Consider the following 22,452-nt stretch of genomic DNA (forward strand, 5'->3'; position numbering starts at 1 on the left):
AAATGTGCGTGTTCTTTTCGATTCATCAGAATGCTGATAATGCAACTCTGCCTATCTGTTACCATTGATCATTTTGTATTCCATCAGTATTAAAATGAGTATGTGTTGATATTGTTGTTTATCAATATCATCAGACATCCACATGACACTATCAATATTTGTTATTCCACGAGTGGTACATTATAGGATAATAATATAATCCTCTTTTTAGGGAATAATGGGGAGTTGGTAAAATAGTGACTCAAATAATTCGTTATCAACTATGACACTGTTTAGCTTAAATTGTGAGTACTGTATGTGAATTGTGTCCCTCTTATGTTAGAAATTGCACTCATACATCATATACATAGGCCTTTATATTAATTAAAATATCCGACTCAGTTAAAACATATAGAGGTGTAGTTCACAGTAATTAAAAATAAATGGTTAGAAAGACAAGACTTTAATTTGGCAAATTGATTTATTTGCAGTCACAAAAGTGTCTAGTGTATTCAAATTTGTCTTATTCAATCATAGAAACGCTCAACATTATTTTTGGACCCAAAAGGTGCTTTTCCACATTAATCTTCACATTAATCTCAAGCATCGTCTTCGGCTTCCTCGTCGAACTCGCCATCCTCCTCTGCGGTGGCGTCCTGGTACTGCTGGTACTCCGACACCAGGTCGTTCATGTTGCTCTCTGCCTCAGTGAACTCCATCTCATCCATGCCCTCGCCCGTGTACCAGTGGAGGAAGGCCTTGCGGCGGAACATGGCGGTGAACTGCTCAGAGATGCGCTTGAACAGCTCCTGGATGGCCGTGCTGTTGCCGATGAACGTGACGGCCATTTTGAGGCCTCGCGGCGGGATGTCGCACACGGCGGTCTTGACGTTGTTGGGGATCCACTCCACGAAGTAACTGCTGTTCTTGTTCTGCACGTTCAGCATCTGCTCGTCCACCTCCTTCATGGACATGCGGCCGCGGAACACGGCGGCCACGGTGAGGTAGCGCCCGTGGCGGGGGTCGCAGGCCGCCATCATGTTCTTGGCGTCGAACACCTGTTGTGTGAGCTCGGGCACGGTGAGGGCTCGGTACTGCTGGCTCCCCCTGCTGGTGAGGGGGGCGAAGCCCGGCATGAAGAAGTGCAGGCGGGGGAAAGGCACCATGTTGACGGCCAGCTTACGGAGGTCGGCGTTGAGCTGTCCGGGGAAACGAAGGCAGGTTGTGACTCCGCTCATGGTGGCGGACACCAGGTGGTTGAGATCTCCGTAGGTGGGCGTTGTCAGTTTGAGAGTGCGGAAGCAGATGTCGTAGAGCGCCTCGTTGTCGATGCAGTAGGTCTCGTCCGTGTTCTCCACCAGCTGGTGGACGGAGAGGGTGGCGTTGTACGGCTCCACCACCGTGTCGGACACCTGGGGGAACAAGAGAGAGGACGTCGTTAAGAAGTCTTAAAAGTTACAGTAGATGTGACAACAATGGAATGTCGCTGAAAGGCAGCGGAAATAACCAAAGGTCTGGTGAGGAGTACCTTGGGAGAGGGCACCACACTGAAGGTGTTCATGATGCGGTCGGGGTACTCCTCGCGGATCTTACTGATGAGCAGAGTGCCCATGCCCGACCCTGTGCCCCCGCCCAGGGAGTGGGTCAGCTGGAAGCCCTGGAGGCAGTCGCAGCTCTCAGCCTCTTTCCTCACCACGTCCAGGACCGAGTCCACCAGCTCTGCTCCTTCCGTGTAGTGGCCCTTGGCCCAGTTGTTACCTGCTCCACTCTGGCCTGGAGGAAAATATGGATGTCACTTGAGTTTAATGAGAAAGCCCAGGTTGTAAACATTTACATTTAGTCCTTTAGCAGACGCTCTTATCCAGAGCGACGTACAGTAAGTACAGGGACATTCCCCCCGAGGCAAGTAGGGTGAAGTGCCTTGCCCAAGGACACAACGCCATTTTGCATGGCCGGGAATCGAACCATCAACCTTCCGATTACAGTAATAGCCTGATTCCCTAACCGCTCAGCTATCTGACCTCCCCTACATACCAAACACAAAGTTGTCAGGTCGGAAGATCTGTCCGAAGGGTCCCGACCTCACTGAGTCCATAGTGCCAGGCTCCAGGTCCACCAGGATGGCCCTGGGCACATATTTCCCACCTACATGAGATAGAGAGAGAGAGAGAGAGAGAGAGAGAGAGAGAGAGAGAGAGAGAGAGAGAGAGAGAGAGAGAGAGAGAGAGAGAGAGAGAGAGACAGACGAACAGACAGAGACAGACAGAGACAGACAGAGACAGAGACGGAGAGAATTTCACGTAAATTAATGTACAATAACAATTGTACTTTGAATTGTAAAGCATTAAGTACTTCCAGAACTCGGAAGTGCGTTCTTACCAGTCGCCTCATTGTAGTAGACACTGATTCTGTCCAGCTGCAGGTCGCTGTCTCCATGGTAGGTGCCTGTGGGGTCGATGCCATGCTCGTCACTGATGACTTCCCAAAACTGAAGAGGAGAATCGTAGGGAACCACAGTTAGTTCGTTTCTGGGAACACATCCATCTGTATAAATCTTCAGGGTCAGAGGGTGAACAACACCCTTCATGGTCGCTAATTCCTGGACCACCGGGTCAAATATCTACTTGACTTAACATTATACAACCATGATATTACCATATTCAGAGGCTATGTTGGTGCAATAGAATAGTGCCATTGAGGCAGATGAGGCATTAGGCTAGGAGATGGACAAAGCACAGAGGACCATCAGAAATGGTTCCCCGGGCAAATAAGAAAATGAACTTAATAGCTAACAGTCACACTGCTCTGAAAAAGCTTGATCTCAGGATCAGTATTCATGTCTGCTGCATCACTGGAGGACCATGCTGGAGGATTTAAATGATAAAGCCCGTTAGTGTGAGTGAGTCAGTGTGTGTGTCATTGACTGTGGGAGAGGGCAGTTGTGTACAGTGTATGCCAGTTTGCACGGTTGTCTGTGTGTGTCGTGTGAGCGTCTGTTACAGACATTTGTTTGTGTTAGTGTCTGTGTTGATTTTCAGTGAATAGCAGCATTAAAGGAGGATTTAAAGTAATCTGGATCAAGCTGCCTGTATTTCAGCTCAACGGTTGAGAGAGATTTGGGTCTTCTAAACGACATGGACTCAATCTCACACTGCTTAAGCCAAACCATTTAAGACAAAAGTGAGAGAGAAAGATAGAGAGGGGCACAAAGGGAAGGAGAGGATGAGGGAGAGAGACAGAGAGAGAGACAGAGAGAGAGACAGAGAGAGAGAGATCTCTGTGGAACACTGAGAAAGACCGGGGGACATGGGAAGAAGTAGACAGCAAGCAGAGAAGTCCACATAACTGTATTGAAAGAATGAGGACAGTAGGCAGGAAAGCAATGCCACACCCTGACCCTAATTCACCACCCTGCGAGCCATCAGCAGGCCTGTCAATCAGCTCTGGTCAGGCCGTCTAACCCAATAACCCTAACCCAGCGGATTGCTGGGAGCCAGACGCACTTCTGTTTGTCGGCCCATCCCATGAGGTGGTCGACTAAAAGAGGACACTATGTCCTTCCTATCCAGACGGTGAAAAAACAGAGACCTAGATCTTCATTTCAGTGATATTTCTACTGGGAATTGTACTGAAATGTATGACAAATGCAACTATTTTCCATGGGTTGATAGTCCACATCTGGACGATGGGTTATGTTTTATTGAGACAGACATTACATGGCACCCGTCTCTTCCAGATATTTCTCCATGGGAATTAAGTCCATCTGCAGCTCGGTGACTTCACCGTCTGTGGAAGTGCTGTTTCCACAATCTCTCACCCAAACCCCATCCCTAATTTGGTTTGGAGAGGAAAGACATTGATTAGGAGAGGACAAACCAGGCTACACTGAACATTTCAAATCAGCATCAGCAGCAGCAGAGAAGGGCTGAGCCACTGTAATGAATGACTATCAGATAAAGGGCCCTTATGGATGTGTAATGACCATGAAGTTTGTAGGCCTCTGCCGTATGTCTTTGATTGCTCTTACTGGATCATATGTTGACCATAGATAATTAGATGATCTGATTTGATATAATGACGTAGGAAATGGACTTAGATGATCATGTCAACCACTGTACGACAGATGATCATCTTCGAAGCGTTTTTGCGTCATTTCAATGTCAATAGTTAATTAAATTGCGTCTTCCCAAACAAATGAGGTTTTGAAAAAAGAAAAAGAAATTATTTCATTGTCAATTATTACACGACTCATCCGTCTCAATGTGGCTACCCCAGCCTCTCCTCTCTGAAAAAACAATTGTTCTGCATCTGCAGCCTCTGGGATTATTCGAATCGATAAGCCACTGATTTCTTTTCTTTTTTAAGTATACCTTTACATTCCCGGGAACAGGAGTCTGTAAATGAATTGTCGACAATTACCATCATGTGTCTTTCAAGTGAAGAAGTCGGTTTTAATAAATCTCGCCTCGGACACGTTGACGGGCGGTGACCAGTGAAGAAAAGGATGATTTGACAATCATGCTGCGGGCAGACTTGACTGCAATCGGCTTATTCCAGTTGCAGACACGCCCGGTGATGAGAAGAAAAGTCTAGCCAAATAAAAACCCTTTACACCAACTGGTCCTAAATGCACAAATGTCATTACAACCCCACTACACGCCGAATACTACCACATGAATGGGTTCGTATCATTTATTAAATTAATAATATTCACCACACCACTCATAAGAGGTAATTGGCTCCATTATTGTAAAGTAAGACAGTTTGTGACTTGTACTTTATAACCTCCAAATAAAAGTGAGAAAACTAAAACTCTGAGCGACACGGGTGACAAATCTCTTGTTCTAATGCAAAGTGTCCTAATGTATAACTTGTATTTAGAGCAATAGATAATGTATTTGCAGGCTATTAAAACCACTAGAATAATTATTCATTATTGAGAAAAAGCATCTCACCTTTGCACCAATTTGGTTTCCGCACTGGCCGGCCTGGATGTGCACAATTTCCCTCATTCTGACTTTAAACGTTTTGAGACAAGGACAAGAGCCGGACCACTTTACAAGTAGGAAGACCTAAGCACAAACTACTGTGATGGGACAATGTATTTATATCTCTGGACCAAGTCCAGACCGAGGCTGGGGCTGTAGCCTGGGCGTGGCCAAACACTGCCGAAGCTGATAATTGGTTTAAAAAGGAGATTTACAGTAAAGGGGAGAATCTACGATGGACCAGGGAGTGCCCGGCGACAAGAATTACATCACTAATGAAATAGAAAATACCACTTTACAACTTTGATTTAGTAATGTATACTTGAAAAAAAAAGTTGCGATTCACATAGACCACTAGATGGCCCCAGACAATGTTTTTGATTGAATGGGCGTGGTTATGCCAGAGCGCTCTGTAAAAACAGACATATTTGCAATTCCTTACTGGAGGTCGGCTATACTTTGAAGTTGCTAAGGTCTGCGACATTGACGGAAGAAGCAATTTAACCCTTTCGGACTAAAGATAGTGAGTATTTATGCATTTGTTTGTATTTTGATGTTGGCTGAGTGTTGGGGTAATAGTCGTCCAATTTTAGAATTCTAGACGTTAATGTAAACATTGGATTTTTCCGTCGTGTTGCAAGCTACGGTCGCTAGCTAGCCTAGTGCTAGGCTAACAGTTGTAGATTAGCGTATGAATATATCTGTTGCTAGTAGCACTACTAGCACTACCTTGCTTGAATACTAATGGTTAATAACTTCATTTCACGTATTACATGTAGTCTGGCTGGTTGGTAATCAACTTTAAGATAGCTGCCAGTATTGTATGTAAAGAGTAGTGGGTTTTCAGAATTGTCTAGCTTCTAACAATATTAAAACCGCAGCTTTTTCTCTGTTCCCTAACTAATCTACCGAACTGGATATTCAGCATTTAACTAGCCATCGAAGGATTTGCTTTAAAAATTGATGGAGTGCCTTATTTAGAGTTGAACCGACTGTTATTTGCTTCGGTGATTGACGTTGACATCTGCCAGTTAAAGGCCCGCTCAAGTACCAGACGGTCACCAAGTGACAAATACACTTTCTAGAGTAGTGACATCAATTCACAATTCTGACTATTTTAACCAGATTGCTATATCCCATTTTAGTACAAGAATGTAAGAATTATTTAAACATTAAGAAGACTTCGAGGGAAGAATGTATTTATCACGTACTATTTGTCATGGATTGCTCTATCACAACTAGGCCAACAGTTGAATAAGTTACATATTACAAGAGATATATGAACCGTTAACACTGCTTAATTCACAGCCCCCAATCCTCAACCAAGATGTTCTACACTTGTGGCCCCAATGAAGCCATGGTTGTGTCTGGTAAGCCATCGTTTGATACCCCCCCGACCATGCACACACACACACACACACCACTTACGAGTGAGAGATACTGTAGGGTTAGAATCTGATAGTGCCAGGAAGTTTGCAATACAGGGTTGCTCTCAAGTTGAGCAATAAGCCCAATATTGTTCACACGCCGTTCATCACTGGAAGGTATGGTTAAAGCAGGTAGCTAGCAAGACAGCTAAATGTCATGTGACCTAGGCTACTTTATTTCCTAATGTTATGTGGTGGGATTGCACAATTCTGTTGCCAGGACAACCAGGAAGCTGTAGTCCAATTAGTAGGACCAAGTTGATCTTGTCTTGCTTTTAATATTTACATGTCACAACAGTGGACAGTAAGATTCTAGTATTGTGTTGACTCGAATCAATAAATAAAAAGTAGAATTGGAATCTGGCCAAAGTTTACTCCTGTTTTGCAGTTGTTCTTAAACTACTATCTGTAGTTTGAAATGTGAGATGAATAAATCAAGTGCCTATCAGTACATTTTGTCGGCGTCTGACCTTGTTTGTTCCTCCGTCCTTCAAGGCTTTGGTCGCTCTCCTCCTCTGATGATCGCTGGAGGTAGAGTGTTTGTCCTACCATGCATCCAGAAGATCCAAAGGTTTGCACCTCTTCTCCTTTAGTTGAGATTGTCTCCTTCCCTCAGCCTGTGCCTGCTGTCTGTCCTGGAGTTTAAGGCCAATGTACAAATTGTAACTTGAAACACCTTTCATCATTCCCCCCACCCTCTCTCTCTCTCTCTCTCTCTCTCTCTCTCTCTCCGTCTCTCTCTCTGTCTCCCTATCTCTCTCTCTCATCCTCTCTGTCTCAGGATCACTCTGAACACCCTGACTCTGAATGTGAAGAGTGAAAAGGTGTACACCCGTCATGGAGTCCCCATCTCTGTCACTGGCATAGCCCAGGTACAGCCCCACTCCCACCCTCACACCGTCCTCTGTTTACCTGTTGGAGACAAGCTGTACAGCAGGATGCCTAGCCTAGCAAACGATGTACCTTTGAATAGAAACGGTGAGTTCGATTTTTTTGAAACGGCTTCCCTAGGTGAAGATCCAGGGTCAGAACAAGCAGATGCTGGCCACTGCCTGTCAGATGTTCATGGGGAAGTCTGAACACGAGGTGTCCCAGATCGCCTTGGAGACGCTGGAGGGTCACCAGAGGGCCATCATCGCCCACCTGTCTGTGGAGGTGGGTGAACACACACACACACACACACACACTGTAAACAAGTCTAGAAGTCTAACTACCGAGACAAAACCTGTCCTTGCCTTTTGAAAAACAAACCATCTTGTTCCCCTAGCTTTAGGACAGAGCTTGTTGTCTGGTTAGGGTCCCCAACTTCAGGGCGTTTCATTACATGTTTGGCTGTTTTGCCCATAAACCCACAGCGCTTTGTCTCAGAAAAGAAGCGCTTACAAGCAATAACCTGCCTGGCTTTTCAAAGACAAACCGGTTTTGTTACCCCTCCTTTTCCGATGAGAAAATGCTGAGCCTGACGTGTTGTGTGCACAACTAGGGAAGAAGTCATCACCATGGTCGAGCACTGATCTGTTAGTAATGGGAGGTTTGCAAAGGATTCCTTTTAGATTGAACAGCTCAATTTACTTACCTTGCAGTCACCATTTATTTCTTAATAGGTTGAGTCATTAGTTTGACTGATGGCTGTTGCTAAGTGCTCAGTATCAATGCCCTCCACTCACTCGCTGCTTGCCTGAGGTAATGATTCCCCTCCTAGTGTTGTTAGACAGCACATAGGCTGGCTGGTCTGTGTTCAGCCATGGATTCGGATAGTGAAGCCGATGTTTAAGAATACAAGCAAAAGCATTTGAATTAGAACAACGAAATGTTCCACACCACGAAATCCCAAAGTTCTGTGGGTCAGAGTTGGGACTTCTAATCTTTCCTGTGTTCTAAGTGGGTGGTGAATGCTTTGCCGGGCGCTGGTGAGTGCTCGACTACAGCCTGTATCTCTGTGGCTCTGACCCCTGTGTGGCGCCCTCTGCAGGAGATCTACCAGGACCGCAAGAAGTTCTCTGAGCAGGTCTTCAAGGTGGCGTCGTCCGACCTGGTCAACATGGGCATCGGAGTGGTCAGCTACACGCTCAAGGATGTTCACGATGACCAGGTAACCCCACACCACACCTCTGCCACAGCACACTTCTGCCAACACACGCCTACATTACCATCCACACCCTGTTTTTACATTTACATTTAGCAGACGCTCTTATCCAGAGCGACCTACAGTAAGTACAGGGACATTCCCCCCGAGGCAAGTAGGGTGAAGTGCCTTGCCCAAGGACACAACGTCATTTGGCGGGGCGGGGAATCGATCCGGCAACCTTCCGATTACTAGCCCGACTCCCTTACAGCTCAGCCATCTGACTCCCTTGTTTTAACCTTTTTAACCTTTAGTTTTCTTTTTTTCTTTTCATTTTCCCTCTCCACCTCCCTCCCTCCCTCCCCTCAGGGATACCTGATCTCCCTGGGCAAGGCCAGGACTGCGCAGGTACAGAAGGATGCCAGGATCGGAGAGGCCCAGTACAAAAGGGACGCAGTCATCAGGGTAAATGGAATCAAAAACAGCCGTTTGACTTGGGTGTTATCGGCTCATCACTTTTTAATTGTAATTGTACTTCATTTCTCACTCTCTCTCTGTCCTTCTGGCCGTTGTCTTTGTGCCCTCCCCTCCTCCTCCCCCCTTCCCTCCTCCTCCTCCCCCCTCTCCTCCTCCTCCTCCTCCTCCTCCCCCCCTCCCCTCCTCCTGTCTGCGGGTGTAGGAGGCCCATGCCATGCAGGAGAAGGTGTCTGCCCAGTATGTGAACGAGATCCAGATGGCCAAGGCCCAGAGAGACTTTGAGCTGAAGAAGGCCATGTACGACTATGAGGTCAACACCAAGAAGGCAGAGTCTGAGATGGCTTATCAGCTCCAGGTACCCAGCCCTCTCACCCTGGGCTGCACCCTCCAGGGCCTGGGCCAGACTCACCCTAACAAGCCCCTGGTTGTTTCTGTCGTCGTTAAACGTGAAGATTTGCTTTCGAAGCGCCCCAGATAAACCATGTCATTTTTGCCGAAAAACACATGAAACACAATACAAAATTTGAGTGTAGGCCTTAACCAAAAGTATAAACAGCAAGTGGAATAAAAAAACAAAAGTATGGTTTTAAAGTTGGGTGGGCCTGAACTCCTCCTCTTCCTCCCATCCCTCCCCCCCCCCCCCCCCCCCCCCCCCAGGTGGCCAAGACCAAGCAGCACATCGAGGAGGAGACCATGCAGGTGAAGGTGGTGGAGCGCAGCCAGCAGATCCTGCTGCAGGAGCAGGAGATCCTGAGGAAGGAGATGGAGCTGGAGGCCCAGGTCAAGAAGCCTGCGGAGGCTGAGAAGTACCGCCTGGAGAGGCTGGCTGAGGCCTACAGGTGAGGGGCTGTAGGGGGGACGGGGGGGACGGGGACTGACCCTCTGTGGAACTGTCTCTGTACCCGGGGGAAGCTGCCTGAATGAGCTGAAAGGGGGTGTGGTTTTCTCCCCCTGTCTCCGCCCCTCTAGGCTGCAGCTCATCATGGAGGCTGAGGCTGAAGCAGAGTCCATCAGGGTGAGGAGGAGCCCACTGCACTGTCTCTCTCTCTGTCTGTCTACTGGTCTGTCTCTCTGTCTACTGCTCGCTCTCTCTCTGTCTACTGGTCTGTCTCACTGTCTGTTCTCTCTCTCTCTGTCTCTCTCTCTGTCTACTGCTCGCTCTCTCTCTCTGTTTACTGCTCTGTCTCTCTGTCTCTGTCTGTCTACTGCTCGCTCTCTCTCTCTGTTTACTGCTCTGTCTCTCTGTCTCTGTCTGTCTACTGCTCGCTCTCTCTCTCTGTTTACTGCTCTGTCTCTGTCTGTCTACTGCTCGCTCTCTCTCTCTGTTTACTGCTCTGTCTCTGTCTACTGCTTGCTCTCTCTCTCTGTTTACTGCTCTGTCTCTCTGTCTCTGTCTGTCTACTGGTCTGTCTCTGTCTCTCTGTCTCTCTCTCTCTCTCTCTCTCTCTCTCTGTCTCTCTCTCTGTCTCTCTCTCTGTCTACTGCTCGCTCTCTCTCTCTGTTTACTGCTCTGTCTCTCTCTGTCTCTCTTTCTCTGTCTACTGGTCTGTCTCTCTCTCTCTCTTTCTCCCTGTTTCCTCTCTTGCCTCACTCTTGGTATCAGTCTCATCCTCGAGGAGCTGATATCCATGCATACTTACTGATTTCCCCACTGACAGCCTGTCAAACCCACCCTCTTATCTCTCTCTCTCCTTCCTCTCTCTGTCTTTGTCTTTCCAGTAAAGCTAATGTATGTCCATTCCAGCCCATGCTGTAGCTGTAGTCTAAAGTGCTTTTGCGTGCGCATCCTCAGATGAAGGGCGAGGCCGAGGCGTTTGCTGTGGAGGCCAAGGGCCGGGCCGAGGCCGAGCAGATGGCCAAGAAGGCGGAGGCCTTCAAGCAGTACAAGGAGGGTGCCATGGTGGACCTGCTGCTGGAGAAGCTGCCATTGGTCAGTCTGAACACGAGCACCTCCATGGGATTGGCCACAGGGGATGCCCTCATACATTCGTTGCTATTGATTGGTTGATTTCAGACCCATGGTCTCACTTCGTTGGTATTGATTGGTTGATTTCAGACCCATGCTCTCACTTCGTTGCTATTGATTGGTTGATTTCAGACCCATGACTCTTCGGGGCACTTACCATGCGGTGTAAAGCCCCGTAAATGAAAACAATGACTAGGTACATGAATGCATCCGTCCACTGACAGTCCTCCTGTCCTCTAGATGGCAGAGGAGATTAGCAAGCCACTCTCCATGGCCCAGAAGATCACCATGATTTCCAGCGGCGATTCCGAGGTGGGCGTGGCCAAACTGACTGGAGAGGTGCTGGACATCATGACCAGACTTCCTGCGGCCATACAGAAACTGACTGGAGTCAACATCTCGGTAGGTGGAGGGGGGGAGGGGGGGGAGGGGGGGAGGGTTTTTGCACTACTCAATTGCAATATTTTACTAACCCTTCACCCTTGTTGTTTTAGGTGAATTGAGTGCAGAGAAATACCTGGAATGGATAATCTGGAGGTCTATATCGCTCCCCAGAACATATTACCACTATAACTCCCAAGTCTATGTTTGTTTGTTTGTCTGTATCTCTTCTGTGCTCTGCGATGACCTTCTACACTGGGGTGCTGAGCCTGTATATCTTCTGTGCTCTGCGATGACCTTCTACACTGGGGTGCTGAGCCTGTATCTCTTCTGTGCTCTGCGATGACTTTCTACACTGGGGTGCTGAGCCTGAATCTCTCTAGAACTCTGTAATCTGAAACTGCCATGAAAGCAAAAGTGTGTAAAATGAGGTACATTTCCAACGTCTCCTGAACGGGGGCATGTTGTCACATGTCCACACCTACAGGACCAGGGGTGGCTTGACTAAAGAAAGCCATTCAAACTAGCGGGTAAGACTCTAGCCTACTAATCTTTCGTACCCAGATTTTAGTATGTCGTTTTTATGACAGACATTTTTCAGCAGTTTTTTAATCGAAAGACTGAGTGTTTCAACAAAGCTGTTACAGTTTTGACATTTAGATTTTCACATGGATACAGCTCATGAAGTTGGATTTCCATCTCAGTACCTTTTGGTTGTTGATTGGAGGCAGTAGAAATGTGTTGGTTTAACGTACGGTGGTGACTACTATGATCTGACTGAATAACTTTTTTTACTATGACAAAATGAAGACATTTCCTTATTTTATATCTCTTAATTGGGCATATCGAAGTTCTTTTAACACGTAGCAGGAATGTTATCTTTGTTGTGTTAGCTTTGCTAATCTTTGGGAAAACAACATTTGTCGTCAGAACTAACCTTCTAACTTTCCCTTCGTTGGCGTTTCACGTGCACGTGAGACGTGCACATGCTTTGCACGTCTTTACTGCAGTCCTGTACTGTGAGAAGAGAGTTTGGAGTTACGAGTTGAGTTTCTTATCAAGTGAAAGATGGTGAAGGATGTGGCGATGGTAACATTCTGGGGGTTTTCCCGCTCAGAACTTTCTGTGTGGTTGTCCTCGACTGTGCAGTGTCAGGTATGTAGGTCAGGTTTCCGGCTCAGAACTTTCTGTGTGGTTGTCCTCGACTGTGCAGTGTCAGGTATGTAGGTCAGGTGGATGTTTTACTTCTCACCAAAGTACAGTGAGCCCTGCTCTCAGGTGTCCTGCAACCCCGATACATATTTGAAATGTTCCATGTTTAGTTTTTTTTCTTCCTGTGTGTATATCCAGTGGACATGCGCACTAGGACTAGATATTGCTATATTGACAGGTTGGTTGCATTTTGCCAGTTACTTTTTATTATTTGTTTGGGTTGGGGTAGGATTATATCAACTTGCTGCTATGGTCAGTTTGGTTTTAGTTCATGTACATCTCTTCAAGAATCGACATAACTACTCTTGGTTGTCTGTGCATCATGTTACTTCTAAGTGCCTGAACATTTAAGGCTTCTGTTGCCCAACTGACATCAGCCAATCAGAAGTTAGATGTGCTAATAATGGTGATAATAGAGCCTTAAGAATTCTGACGTTTTTTCCCCTGTTTGTCTAGGCTACTGTCAGATTAAGATTGCCATTCGTATACCCTATACAGTGGCCAAAACAATGCTTGCCTAACATTTATGAGAATGTACCATAGTTATATACACACATTAAACAATCTCAGAATTTTTGTAATTGAACTCAATCTTGTTTTGTTTATTCTTTTACAAAGTTCTGGTTTAAGTTTTAGAGGACAATTGTAAATAGTATTCGCATATTGTACATTAAACTGGGATATCTTACCTGCTTTATTTGAAAAGATTAATTTTATTAAAACATCTACAAAAATAGACAGCACGATGAATGACAATGGCATCAAGTTAGCAAGCTTTCTACAAGGAAACAAAAGACCCCAAAAATAGCAAAGAATTTCCATATATTAGTGAACAAAATCAGAATTCCGTTCTTAAAATATGTACATGCCGTTAGGTTCTGCTTCAAAGACAAAAAGGACAAAATCACTGACGTCAAGGAGTGTCTAAGTACATACAGTATATAAAAAAATATGGGTTTAGTCCAACTACAGTGTATCAAAAATGATCAATCAAATGGCACATACTGCATTCACATGGCATGATCGTTCACTCTCATCCAATCAGTAAACAGGGATTACTTAATAATTAAACTGGACAAGCATACAGTTCTGTACAATCAGTAAGGTAGAGGGCCTACCCTGGTCAGCTTTATAGGCCTATATGTGATAATACAGAGGTTAACTAAACAGCTATGCATACTGCATTTAATGCGCCCTGTTCTCCCAGCATTTAATGCTCCTGGTTCTCTTCTTGTTGTCCTTGGCGCCGTGCGCTTGCATCGCATTGCAAAACTACCAGGGAAGAAAGCCAAACGCAATGCTGCTTCTTCTATGGTTTGGGCCTTTTCAGGAGTTGCCTGGGAGTTCTGCGTTGGTGAGCTGTGGGCACCGATGGACCAGGATACATGTTTTTCTAAAGTGCAGCTGGTTTGTGAAAATGGGACTTGTATCCCTGTGTCTGGGGCTGGTCAAGGTGGTTGGAACTGGTTAATACGCTTGCATGTGGGTACAGTACATACAGCCTCTTTCGAGTCTCGTTTCCTGTTTCATATGTCACTTCCTGTGCCCGTGCGCCCTCTGCTGACTGGGTGTGTGACACCTGACGGGTGCGACAGCGCCAGGCTCCTCTTCGATACAGGAAGTGACAACGTGGCGTGGAACAAAACGGTCCAACAACCGGATTGGCTGTCGGCCCTGCAGTGTCTGCCCCTCGCCAGACGATCGCTGTCACAACGCTGTGACTGACTGCAGGCGTGAAGGGGGAGCCCGTGATCTGCAACTGAGATCTGAGAGACTTGAGATAAGAGACTGAGAAAAGGGCATTAGCCCTGGGGGGGCGGGGGGTGGATATCGTCATGACACCCTAGTTGGGGGTGGGGGGTAGGGGGGACCAGGCTGGGGAAAGGACCTGGGACTCTCCTGTAGAACATGAGCCACAGTCTTGGACCACAAGCTGTGCCTCCTCTGGAGAGGGCTGGAGTGTCGTGCCGGGACGCTGAAATGTGCCGTGTTCACAGAGACGTGGCTGCAGTGTACATCCTGTACGTCGACCAGGGCCAGGACACCCCCAGGTTGTAGACTTCACTATCGCAAATACCGCCAAACTACAGCAGTGCTATACAATGTGTAACCAAGCGCACCCACACGGACTAAACACGGATCTGCTGTTCTACAATAATCACGTTTTAAGGAACTGTTCCAACCTTTTTCTTTGATTCGGCTTCACTTATGTCATCGAGCGTGCGTTACAAAGGTTCAATGTGAGTCATGAAAGCCCTCTAAGTCATTAGCTTGGAGAAACGACAGTTCATTAAGCAGGATGCAGTTAACCCACCACCAGCCATTGTTTTACATTTATGATGAGATTTAGGGGTAGTACTATGGTCTACAGTACTTTGGGTTAGGGGGGCTACAGGTGTGTGTGTGTGTGTGTGTGTGGGGGGGGTGTGACTGAAAACCGAACCTGCGGTCTCTCAGTCCCGTCCACCCAGGGAAACAGGAAATGTACAAGCGACCGTCTAATCTCTTCATTTCCATTATCAGCCTTTCCTCTACTGCTAAAACGGTAGGGATGAGCTCAGCAGAGGGTCCCCCTCATCCTCTCCTCATCCTCGTTCTTCATCTCCCGGCCTCTCCCTCCCTCTCCGTCTACACCATGTTCATGGCGTCCTCTGTGAGGAAGGCGTGGATGTGGGCGAAGGAGGGGCGCAGCTTGCAGTCCCGGTTCCAGCAGCTCAGCATGAGCTCATACAGACCCTGGGGACATATGGCTGGCCTGCTCAGGTACACCTGGGGGAGGGGGAAATCAACCTTTCAAAACTTGTTTTCCCCCCAAAACATGACACCAACTGGCCAGTAGGCCCTGAGGACCAGGGTTGAAGACCTCTGACAAACAGTATGTGGATAAAATATTGGGATCAAATGTGTAATGACATTTCTTTCAACCGTCATTTTTTCCTCAACCTTTTTTACACGACAGCAGGAAAAAAACGTTTTCAACCTTTCCAAAGTTTTTTGTTAAAAACTTTCAACCAATTCATTTAGTCATCAAAGTGGTTTGGAACAAAAACTTGAGAAAGGTTGAAAACAATTTTTTCCCCAAAAATTTAGAACACTTTTATTTTGCTGATGGATTTGTGTGGAAAAAAAGGTAGAAATATTTTTCCTATAAAAGACTGTACTTTTGCCATCTCCGATCACTGTGGTTGTGTGTGTGTGTACCTGTCTGCCGTGGTCTCTGAAGAACTCTCCAGCGTTGTCGATGACCTGCTCGTCAGTCAGGTTGGAGTATGGCTGCTCCTGACACACGCTCAGCATCTCCCACAGAGTCACTCCGAACGCCCACACGTCACTGGCCGTGGTGAACTTACCCTGGAACACACACACCAGCATGATTGGAATGCTCACTAAAATGTCTACAAAATGATATTTTTTTATACGTTATAAGCACAGCAATCAAAACACATTTGTATTTCCCCCCCCCCATCCATCTGGAGTTTTAACTGACATGTCCATGGGTGCCCTGCCTCTGTCTCTGCCTCTCTCTCTCTCTCTCTGTCTCTGTCTCTGTCTCTCTCTGTCTCTCTCTGCCTCTGTCTCTCTCTGTCTCTCTCTCTCTGTCTCTCTCTCTCTCTCTCTCTCTCTCTCTCTCTGCCTCTGTCTCTCTTTCTCTTCCTCTGTCTCTCTCTCTATTCCTCTCTCTCTCCTCTCTCTCTCTCTGTCTCTGTCTCTGTCTCTCTCTGTCTCTCTCTCTCTCTCTCTCTCTCTCTCTCTCTCTCTGCCTCTCTCTCTCTCTCTCTCTCTCTGCCTCTCTCTCTCTCTCTCTGCCTCTCTCTGCCTCTCTCTCTCTCTCTCTGCCTCTCTCTCTCTCTCTCTCTGTCTCTGCCTCTCTCTCTCTCTCTGCCTCTGTCTCTCTCTCTCTGCCTCTGTCTCTCTCTCTCTGCCTCTGTCTCTCTCTCTGCCTCTGTCTCTCTCTCTCTTCCTCTCTCTCTGTCTCTCTCTCTCTCTGCCTCTGTCTCTCTCTCTCTGCCTCTGTCTCTCTCTCTCTCTCTGCCTCTGTCTCTCTCTGCCTCTGTCTCTCTCTCTCTTCCTCTGTCTCTCTCTCTATTCCTCTCTCTCTCCTCTCTCTCTGTCTCTCTCTCTCTCTCGCTCTCTCTCTCTCTGCCTCTCTCTCTCTCTCTCTCTCTCTCTCTCTCTGCCTCTCTCTCTCTCTCTCTCTGCCTCTCTCTCTCTCTCTCTGCCTCTCTCTCTCTCTCTCTCTGCCTCTGTCTCTCTGTCTCTCTCTCTCTGCCTCTGTCTCTCTCTCTCTTCCTCTCTCTCTCTGTCTCTGTCTCTCTCTCTCTCTCTCTCTCTCTCTCTCTCTGCCTCTGTCTCTCTTCCTCTCTCTCTCCTCTCTCTCTCTTCCTCTCTTTCTCTCTTCCTCTCTTTCTCTCTCCTCTCTCCTTTCTCTCTGCCTCTCTCTCTCTGCCTCTCTCTCTGCCTGTCTCTCTCTCTGCCTCTCTCTCTGTCTCACCATCAGGATACACTCCCAGGCCATCCAGCGGATGGGCAGCACAGCTCGCCCCTGGATGCGGTAGTAGTCCCCTGCGTACAGGTTCCTGCTCATCCCAAAGTCGGCTATCTTGATTGGCCGCTCCCCGCCGCTCTCGCCTCGCTCGCCCCCCACCAGGCAGTTGCGCGTGGCCAAGTCGCGGTGGACGAAGTTCAGGGACGACAGGAACTTCATCCCCGACGCTATCTGGCTGGCCATGGAGATGAGGGCTGGGTAGCTGGGAGAGGATGTAAAGGGTTACGGAGGAAGAGGAGGAAGTATAAACGTACATGGCAGACCCACTGGAAAGGGTTAAAAAATAAGTTCAAAAATAAATAAATCTTATTTACTTAAGGTAGCAGCCCACCTGCATTATCTTTCCCAAAGTTCTGTACAGTAGTTACAAAATCGAAAGCGTGCGTGTGTGTGTGTTTAACCTGATGGTGGGGGTGTGGTGACTGGGCACTGATTTGTCCAGCAGGACTCTGTGTGAGAGGTACTGGTTGAGGTCTCCACTCTCCATGTACTCTGTCACCATGCACAGAGGGTCACTGCTCACGCACACGCCAAGCAGACGGATGATGTTGGGGTCTTTCAGACGAGACAGGATCTTCACCTCCTTCAGAAAATCGTTCCTGAGAGGGAGGGAGGGAGGGGTGATAAAGGAAGGGGAACTTGAGTGGATGATTCATCGAAAAGGAGGACAGCAGTTGTGTTGTTATCCCGTGAGTGGAGGAGGGGGTTGAGAGAGCAGGCAGGCTGAACGTGAAAGCAGACCTGGCGTTCTTGGAGGCGTCTGGACGCAGGATCTTCACTGCCACCAGCAGGGGGCGTCCTTTCCTCACGTTGAAGGGAAACTCCAGGTTGGGCAGGTCCTGAGGGCTCTCGATCTCACACAGGTGCACCTGAAACAGGAAACAGGAAACACACTGTTTATGCGTTTTCACCACCTCCGCATGGACACACACCCACACACACACCTCCGCATGGACACACACACTGTCTTCGAATAATTTAATTTCTCCACAGTTTCATATGCATAGGCAATTACACTACAATTTTTATGTATGAAATATAGAGAATCAATAAAGCTCTAGGCAACGATTTAGATGCATGTCTGGCAGAGAGTATTTAAATATGAATAACTTGAATATGAAATAATATTCAAGGCCCTTTTCCCAATTTCCCAAACCACCAAGGACTTATTTAATACTTTTTACATTTGCAAACCTAAATAGCTTTAATAGCAACCTTGGCACACTTCCTCCCTCACCCAAATCCTTCACCCCCTCCCCCCCCATATCTCTTCAAACTGGCCCTCTCCCCACATCCTCCGCCAGAACTCTCCCCCCTCCACCAGCGCCTCTCCCCCATAACTTTCCCCCCTCCACCCTCCTCCCCCATACCTCTCCCTCCCCACCTCTCCCCTCCCTCCCCTCCCCCCCATACCTCTCCCTCCCCTCCTCCCCCCATACATCTCCCCTCCCCCCCCATACCTCCTCCCCCCTCCCTCCTCTCCCTCCTCCTCCCCTCCTCCCTCTCACCTCTCCAAACTGGCCCTCCCCCAGTTTCTCCTTGAACACCAGACATTGGCGCGGCAGCTCCGGCAGGGGGGCGGAGTCTGCGCCGGGGCTGGGCGTGGTCAGGGCGGGCACGGCGTACGTGTTGTTGCCGCTGACGCCCTGCAAGCTCACGATGTCGGCCTCGGCGTAGTGGGGCACGCTGGGGGGCAGCGGGGGGGACACGGAGGGGTAGGGAGGGGCACCAGGGTAGGGGGGAGGCTCCTCCTGGGTGGGGGGGAAGCCCTTCTCCAGATCCCTGTCCAGGCCGCAGGCTGCTGGGGGGGGGGAGGAGGAGGGGGAGGAGGGGGTCAGTGGGAGGGAGGAGAGCGTCCTAAGCCCCTCTGGTTTACTTTAGCTTGTGGAGGGAGTGTCTGTTTTTTTCTCATCTTGTTATTGTTTAATTTTCAGACACAGCATTCGTCAGATGAGTGGCGTGAAAGGAGGGATGTGAATGGGTGAGTTTGCATGCACACACTGTCTCGCCCTCAAATCCATCCTGCCCTCCCACCTCTGAAGGATCAATCCTAGCCTTCCTTTTACAGTCATAACCACTGCACTAGGGTAGCGTTTAGTTTGGCCCTGAGTCTAGTGGAGGAGGCATGTTTTGGATGTGTGTTTCTGCACTGTGTCTCTGGGTCCAGGCCTGGGCAGAGCAGGGGTGTATCCTGATGTTGTCCCCGGTGAGAGAGCTCTTACCCTGGGGAACATTGAGGCTCTTTTCCTGAGCCTGGGAGGTGCTGGGCCCAGCCAGGGGCCAGGAGCCTTGTCTCTGATCAGACAGGAGCAGGTGATACGCTGGGTTGTTTAACAGCAAGGCTGGGACACACACGACACGACACGTGCGATGCAAACAGACACGACCACATGTACACGGACGGAGGGAGAACAAAACAAAATTGCGGGACGAACGCAACACAACACAGAACACAAAACAACAACCGTTAACAGAACACACAGCATATCCGTTACAGTGCAAGCAGGAGGGGGGGGGGAGGGTGCAGGGAAACAGTGGAAGAACCAAATCCAAACAGCATTGCGAGTGGGAACAGGCAGAGGTTAAGACAACTTGGGCCCTGCAGGAGAACAGTCCCCCAGGCAGACAGAATAATGTTTGCGTTCCGTCCTGTTGTTCCCCGACATCACGGGGCACTATTACAACCTCACACAGCCTGGTGAAGACTGCAGGCCGCTCTCCTGTGGGGCTGGACAGAATATATCTCTCTCTTCCTCTCTCTCTCTTCCTCTCTCTCCTCTCTCCTCACCTCTCTCTCTATGTCTCTCTCTCTCTTCCTCTCTCTCTCTCTCTCTCTTCTCTCTCCTCTCTCATCTCTCTCTCTCTCTCTCTCTCTCTCTCTCTCTCTCTCTCTCTCTCTCTCTCTCTCTTCCCTCTCTCGCTCTCTTCCTCTCTCTCTCTCTTGTCTCTCCTCTCTCTCTCTCTCTCTCTCTCTCTCTCCTCTCTCCTCTCTCTCCTCTCTCCTCTCTCTCACCTCTCCTCACCTCTCTCTCTATGTCTCTCTCTCTCAAACCATTCCTCTGTGTCCTGCGTGCCTCTGAGAACAATTGAGCTTTTGTGTGTGTGTGTGTGTGTCTGTGTGTGTGTGTGTGCAGTGTGTGTTGTTTGTTCTGAGCTTGGACTCTGGAGGCTCGGTGGTTATTTGGCTGTTTTGTGTTATTTACATTTCATGCAAGTGTTTTTTTAATAAGCATTCGTTTCAAATGTACCCCATTGTCTTGCACTGTTTCCCCCCCACCCCCCCCCCATCTTGAATCTGCTGCATTGATTTAACAAACCGCTCAGTCTGATGTTGCTCAATCATAAACACAAACAAAGGATTTCAAAAACCCAACTGTGATTATCATTGTTCTCATTATCGTACATATTGAGAAATCTATTATTTAACTAAGAATCTGTTTAACTATGGATCTGTGTGTTTCTCTGATCCTCTATGGATCACAATGTCATACATGTGTGAGTAGAAGTGTGTTCGTCATAGATTCAAGCAAAACCCCTACATATTGCTTCCAGAACAATTTGAGTCTGTCTGTTTGTTATGTGTACTCTGTGTTCAGTGTGTGTTCAGAGTGTGTGTATGTGTGTTCAGAGTGTGTGTGTTCAGAGTGTGTGTGTGTGTGTTCAGAGTGTGTGTGTGTGCTCAGAGTGTGTGTGTGTTCAGAGTGTTTGTGTGTTCAGAGTGTGTGTGTGTGTTCAGAGTGTGTGTGTGTGTTCAGAGTGTGTGTGTGTCGTACCGGTGCTGTCCCTCTGGTCTCTGGGCCTCAGCAGAGCGCTTGGCTCCTGGTACTCGCCCTCGCCCTCCCGCTCACGGTCCCTCTCGTCAGGGAAGGTGTGTATGCGCTGGTAGCGGCTGGAGTAGCTGTGGGTGTTGTTGATGACCACGTTGTCCGATGGGACGGACAGATGGACGCGGAGTTCATCGCTGGACAGACTGCCCTGGGCCTGGGGACAACCACACATGATCAACACTCGTACACGAGGGTAGCCGGTGTGTGGTGAAACTCACTCCTCAAGTATGTAACAGGCCACCCGCGTCAACGAATAGCTAGCTTTTCGTTGGCGTAGTATGTAGTGGTGGCGCTTGGGAAGTCAGAGGTGGTGAGTTCGACTCCCCGTGGGAGCGGACTCACTCCTCAAGTATGTAACAGGCCACCCGCGTCAACGAATAGCTAGCTTTTCGTTGGCGTAGTATGTAGTGGTGGCGCTTGGGAAGTCAGAGGTGGTGAGTTCGACTCCCCGTGGGAGCGGACGGAGGCCCGTGTACCTCTGACGGAACTTGCGAGACCACGTCTGTTACACGAGCACAGTGGCTCTCAACCCAGGTCCTGGATGTTCTGGATGTTTCCCTCCTCCAACACACCTGATTCAAATGAATGGGTCGTTGGCAGGCTTCTGCAGAGCTGGATAACAAGTCATTCATCTGAATCAGGTGTGTTGGAGCAGGGGAACACTTAGAGCATGCAGGGCAGGGGGTCCCTGAGGACCAGGGTTGAAAGATACTGCCATAGCACCTAATCTCCCTTTCTTTTACACACACACACACACACCTTGCCCAGTATCTTTTTCCAGTACTGCCTCCACAGAATGACAGCGATGACCGCCAGGAGCAGTAATATGATGCCCACCAGGCAACCAATCAGGATGGCTGTGTTGCTGCTGTCGTCCTTGGCAACAGGAAGGCCCGCCCTTGGGGTAACGGCAGCAAATTCAGCTCCTAGGCAGAAAAGGGACAATGACATGAGTCTGTGTGTGTGTGTTTGTGTGTGCATGCATACTGAGTGTGTAAAACTATGCAGGACATGTTTCTGGGTGTGATCGTGCACATATTTGAACGTTTATATCTGCTTGTGCGGCTGGCGCTGTCATGAGAGTGTGTGTGTGTGTGTGTGTGTGTGTGTGCGGTCCGTGTATTAGCATTGTCTGCACGGAGGCGACTTGGAACGTGTCAGTGTCACACCCGCATATTTAAAACAGGCTTACTGACTGTCTGATGTGGGATAGTGTGTGTGTGTGAATGTGTGTGTGTGGAATGGTAAGTTGCTGCATTCAGACCCTGTGTGTGTACATGTTAGACAGACAGGGTCTTTCCCTCTGGTCTTGAGAACAGAATGTGAATACTGTGTCTCGGTTCCAGACCACCGTGCCCTTCAGCAGGTCTGCCTGTGTTCCCGGCCCGGCACAACCCTACTGGGCCGTCTGACGGCAGTTTGACACTACATACAGTGCCCTCCAAAAGTATTGGAACAGTGAGGCCAATTCCTTTATTTTTGCTGTAGACTGAAAACATTTGGGCTTGACATCAAACGATGAATGTGAAACCAGAGATCAACGTTTCAGCTTTTATTTCCAGGTATTTACATCAGGATCTGATG

At 48.3% G+C, this 22,452-nt stretch overlaps 3 protein-coding genes across 4 annotated transcripts in view; 1 reads left to right on the forward strand and 2 right to left on the reverse strand.

Annotated features, from left to right (window-relative positions):
- Nucleotides 1-447: 447 nt before the first annotated feature.
- Nucleotides 448-6,936, reverse strand: tubb5 (tubulin, beta 5). Of its 2 annotated transcripts, none has more exons than XM_047032408.1 (5): nucleotides 6,865-6,936; nucleotides 2,359-2,467; nucleotides 2,014-2,124; nucleotides 1,508-1,752; nucleotides 448-1,391 (listed from the first exon to the last, which is right to left on the reverse strand). In XM_047032408.1, exons 3-5 carry the CDS (start codon nucleotides 2,072-2,074, stop codon nucleotides 579-581), a joined length of 1,119 nt encoding a protein of 372 aa, XP_046888364.1. In that variant the 5' UTR covers nucleotides 2,075-2,124; nucleotides 2,359-2,467; nucleotides 6,865-6,936; the 3' UTR covers nucleotides 448-578. The 2 variants fall into 2 exon arrangements, with proteins under 2 accessions (XP_046888364.1, XP_046888355.1); XM_047032399.1 differs by lacking the exon at nucleotides 6,865-6,936 and adding an exon at nucleotides 4,935-5,081.
- On the forward strand, nucleotides 5,202-13,081 carry flot1b (flotillin 1b). Its single transcript, XM_047032418.1, has 13 exons — nucleotides 5,202-5,490; nucleotides 6,276-6,337; nucleotides 6,890-6,965; nucleotides 7,176-7,266; nucleotides 7,406-7,549; nucleotides 8,367-8,486; nucleotides 8,829-8,924; nucleotides 9,139-9,291; nucleotides 9,594-9,775; nucleotides 9,906-9,951; nucleotides 10,729-10,866; nucleotides 11,143-11,304; nucleotides 11,397-13,081. Exons 2-13 carry the CDS (start codon nucleotides 6,295-6,297, stop codon nucleotides 11,403-11,405), a joined length of 1,260 nt encoding a protein of 419 aa, XP_046888374.1. The 5' UTR covers nucleotides 5,202-5,490; nucleotides 6,276-6,294; the 3' UTR covers nucleotides 11,406-13,081.
- LOC124476333 (epithelial discoidin domain-containing receptor 1-like) overlaps nucleotides 12,696-22,452 on the reverse strand; it is an 11,768-nt gene continuing 2,011 nt past the window's right edge. Inside the window, 9 exon segments of the mRNA XM_047033428.1 lie at nucleotides 12,696-15,264; nucleotides 15,697-15,846; nucleotides 16,988-17,243; nucleotides 17,443-17,640; nucleotides 17,783-17,910; nucleotides 18,550-18,842; nucleotides 19,264-19,383; nucleotides 20,815-21,022; nucleotides 21,628-21,794. Coding sequence (XP_046889384.1) covers nucleotides 15,124-15,264; nucleotides 15,697-15,846; nucleotides 16,988-17,243; nucleotides 17,443-17,640; nucleotides 17,783-17,910; nucleotides 18,550-18,842; nucleotides 19,264-19,383; nucleotides 20,815-21,022; nucleotides 21,628-21,794 — 1,661 coding nt within the window. The 3' untranslated portion in view covers nucleotides 12,696-15,123.

This window comes from Hypomesus transpacificus, chromosome 2, assembly GCF_021917145.1.
Source record: "Hypomesus transpacificus isolate Combined female chromosome 2, fHypTra1, whole genome shotgun sequence".
In the NCBI taxonomy this organism is placed as follows: Eukaryota; Metazoa; Chordata; class Actinopteri; order Osmeriformes; family Osmeridae; genus Hypomesus; species Hypomesus transpacificus.